Genomic DNA, 2998 nt, shown 5'->3' on the forward strand with positions numbered 1-2998 from the left:
GGGTCAGTTTGACCCGGGAGGACGACACGAAGGTTAAATAGCTCTGATGTTTCTCTTCCTGCAGATCCGACGTGTTCGGTCAGATTCTTCCTCAGCTCGGGAAAGACTGGACTCATCAAGGAATAGCGAAACTTTACCACTCAGTGCACGAGTAAGTCTCCACGAACATAAAACACTACGAACCTCGAGTGAAGTGGAAGATTGAATCTGTTTTAATGAATATCTGACCGTCACAGGAACGGCTACAAGTTCTTGTACTGCTCGGGCCCCGAGCGATCGGCATGGCCGACATGACCCGAGGATATTTACACTGGGTCAACGACCGAGGGACTCTCCTGCCTCAAGGGCCCCTCATGCTTTCCCCGAGCAGCCTCTTCTCCGCCTTCCACAGGTACAGCACAGACTTTACCCTCCTGGTGTCCTCGAGTCAAGGAAGGAAGGGAGGGAGAGAGGGAGGGAGGAAGGAAGGGAGGAAGGAAGGAAGGAAGGAAGGAAGGAAGGAAGGAAGGAAGGAAGGGAGGGAGGGAAGGAAGGAAGGGAGGGAGAAGGGAGGGGTGGAGGGAGGGAGGAAAGGAGGGAGGGAGGTAGGAAGGAAGGGAGGAAGGAAAGGAGGGAGGAAGGACAGAGGAAGAAGGGAAGGAAGGAAAGGAAGGAGGGAAGGGCGGAGGAAATAAGGAAGGAAGGAAGGTAGGAGGGGAGGGAGGGAGAAAGGAAAAGAGGAAGGAAGGACAGAGGAAAGAACGAAGGGAGGAAGGTACGGGGAGGAAAGAAAGAGAGAAGGAAGGAGGGAGGAAAGAAGGAAGGAAGGAAGGGATGGAGGGAGGAAAGAAGGGAAGGAAGAAGGAAGGAAAGGAGGGAGGAAGGACAGAGGAAGGAAGGGAGGAAAGGAAGGAGGGAAGGACGGAGGAAATAAGGAAGGAAGGTAGGAGGGAGGGAGGGAGGGAGGGAGAAAGGAAAAGAGGAAGGAAGGAAAGAAGGACAGAGGAAAGAACGAAGGGAGGAAGGTAGGGGGGGAGGAATGAAAGAGAGAAGGAAGGGTGGAAGGAAAGGAAGGAAGAAAGGAAGGTAGAAAGGAAGGACAGAAGGAAGGAAAGAAGGAGGGATGAAGGAAGGACAGAAGGAAGGAAGAAAGGGGGATGGAGGAAGGAAAGAAGGATGGGAGGAAAGAGAGAGGAAGGAAAGAAAGAAGAAAAGGAGGGAGGGAGGAAGGACAGAGGAAGAAGGGAAGGAAGGGAGGAAAGGAAAGAAGGAAGGATGGAGGAAAGAAGGAAGGAAGGGAGGAGGGAGGAAGGAAGGACAGAATGAAGGAAGAAAGGGGGATGGAAGAAGGAAGGGAGGAAAGAAAGAGAGAAGGAGGGAGGGAGGAAGGACAGATGGAAGGAAAGAAGGAACAGTCAAAACAGGACGACAGGAGGGTTAAAGCTGCTTTTTTTAACAGTTAGTATCATTATTCAGGTGTTGACGGCTCTTTGGCTCCAGTTGTAACATTTTTAGTTAGTTGAGATGAAGCAGAAACGTCTAAAGGTGATTTATCACAATGCAGATTACTGTAATCCGCCTTTTGCTTGTCTGGCTTGTCACATCATCTGCTGCTAAACACTGAAACCAAACCTTTTTGTTTTTTTGGTAGTTGTAGAGCAGAGTTGAAGCCAGAACACCCTTTTGAGTCACGCTAATAAAAACCCACATCAGAGACCTGCATCAGAGCTCATTTAAAACCAAAACTAACTCATTTAAACCACTCTGAGCTTGTTTTTAAAGGCAGTTCTTAGCAACAGCAGAAGGTCAGAGGTTAAGTCTTTAATCCTTCTTTTTTCTCTTGTTAGAGAGGTCATAGAAAAAAAGCCTGAGAAGTTCAAGATCGAATGCCTCACGGACATTAAGAACCTGTTCCTCCCAAACAAACATCCTTTCTACGCCGCCTTTGGAAACAGAGCAAGTGTAAGTGGGTCAATGTTTTTATGTGGTTTAGTCAAATTTAAAGGGGTTAAAATGTTGAAAATAAACGTATGAATAACTTGCACACATTCTTTTTTTGTGGACCCAGCATCACATTTCTGCTTTTAATCCATTTAGAGAGAATATATTAGAGGATTATGGCAAAAATGTCTAAGTGGTGTAACCATAAAAACTTTGTACCAAATAATTCAACTTGCTTAAAAACAGTAAATTCTAAATAAAACACCATATCAACTAGTTTGGCATGATCTTACATTATAACTTTTATATTAAATAAAGGTAATGGAATACAATTGTTCTAAATATTACATTTAATCTGGGTAACCATGGAGATCAGGAAACATTTACATTATTTAAATGAAGTAATTATTAGTATAAGTCCACTTAAATACACTGTAGGTGGTTAAAATATGTAATATTTATCATTCTTTTGTGGTTACACCATTTGACATTTTCAGGAGCATTCAGTCTTACTTTTGGTTAAAAATGGTGCAAATGTCATTTCAAATGATATAAAACCAACAAAAATACAAAAAGCACATTTTAACAAACCTGATGCTGCTTTTAAAACTATTTTTAAAGATATTTTTTTTATTGCTTTAACGTTTCTGTTACATACTGCAACACATTAAATGCATTTTTCTCTTTCCCGTGTTTTAAGGACGTGTTTGCCTATAAGCAGGTGGGTGTGCCTGTGTGTCGGATATTCACCGTGAACCCAAAGGGCGAGTTAATCCTCGAGCAAGCCAAAGGCAATAAAACATCGTGAGTATTAAACCCGTCAGTTGGAGTCTCTCAGCTGTTTCTGTCCAACAAATGTTTTACTGTCGCTCGGTTTCGGTTTGATTTGGGGCTTTTTTTTAATTCTTTTTTTTCTTTCTCATTTTTCTGCAGATACAGCCGACTGAGCGAGCTGGTGGAGCATGTTTTTCCTTTACGGAGCTCCCAACACAACGCTACCTTCAGCTGCCCGGAGTTCAGCTCCTTCTGTTACTGGAGACAACCGATCCCTGAGGTTTGCTTTGAGGAGCTGCTTTAA

At 44.0% G+C, this 2998-nt stretch overlaps 1 protein-coding gene across 1 annotated transcript in view; it reads left to right on the forward strand.

Moving 5' to 3' along the window:
- LOC134002467 (phosphatidate phosphatase LPIN2-like) overlaps positions 1–2998 on the forward strand; it is a gene marked incomplete in the record, with an annotated part of 24807 nt that extends 21809 nt beyond the window's left edge. Inside the window, 6 exon segments of the mRNA XM_062441809.1 lie at positions 65–151; positions 237–267; positions 270–391; positions 1827–1941; positions 2621–2724; positions 2854–2998. Of these exon segments, the coding sequence (XP_062297793.1) occupies positions 65–151; positions 237–267; positions 270–391; positions 1827–1941; positions 2621–2724; positions 2854–2998 (604 nt within the window).

This window comes from Scomber scombrus, chromosome 20, assembly GCF_963691925.1.
Source record: "Scomber scombrus chromosome 20, fScoSco1.1, whole genome shotgun sequence".
Taxonomy (NCBI): domain Eukaryota; kingdom Metazoa; phylum Chordata; class Actinopteri; order Scombriformes; family Scombridae; genus Scomber; species Scomber scombrus.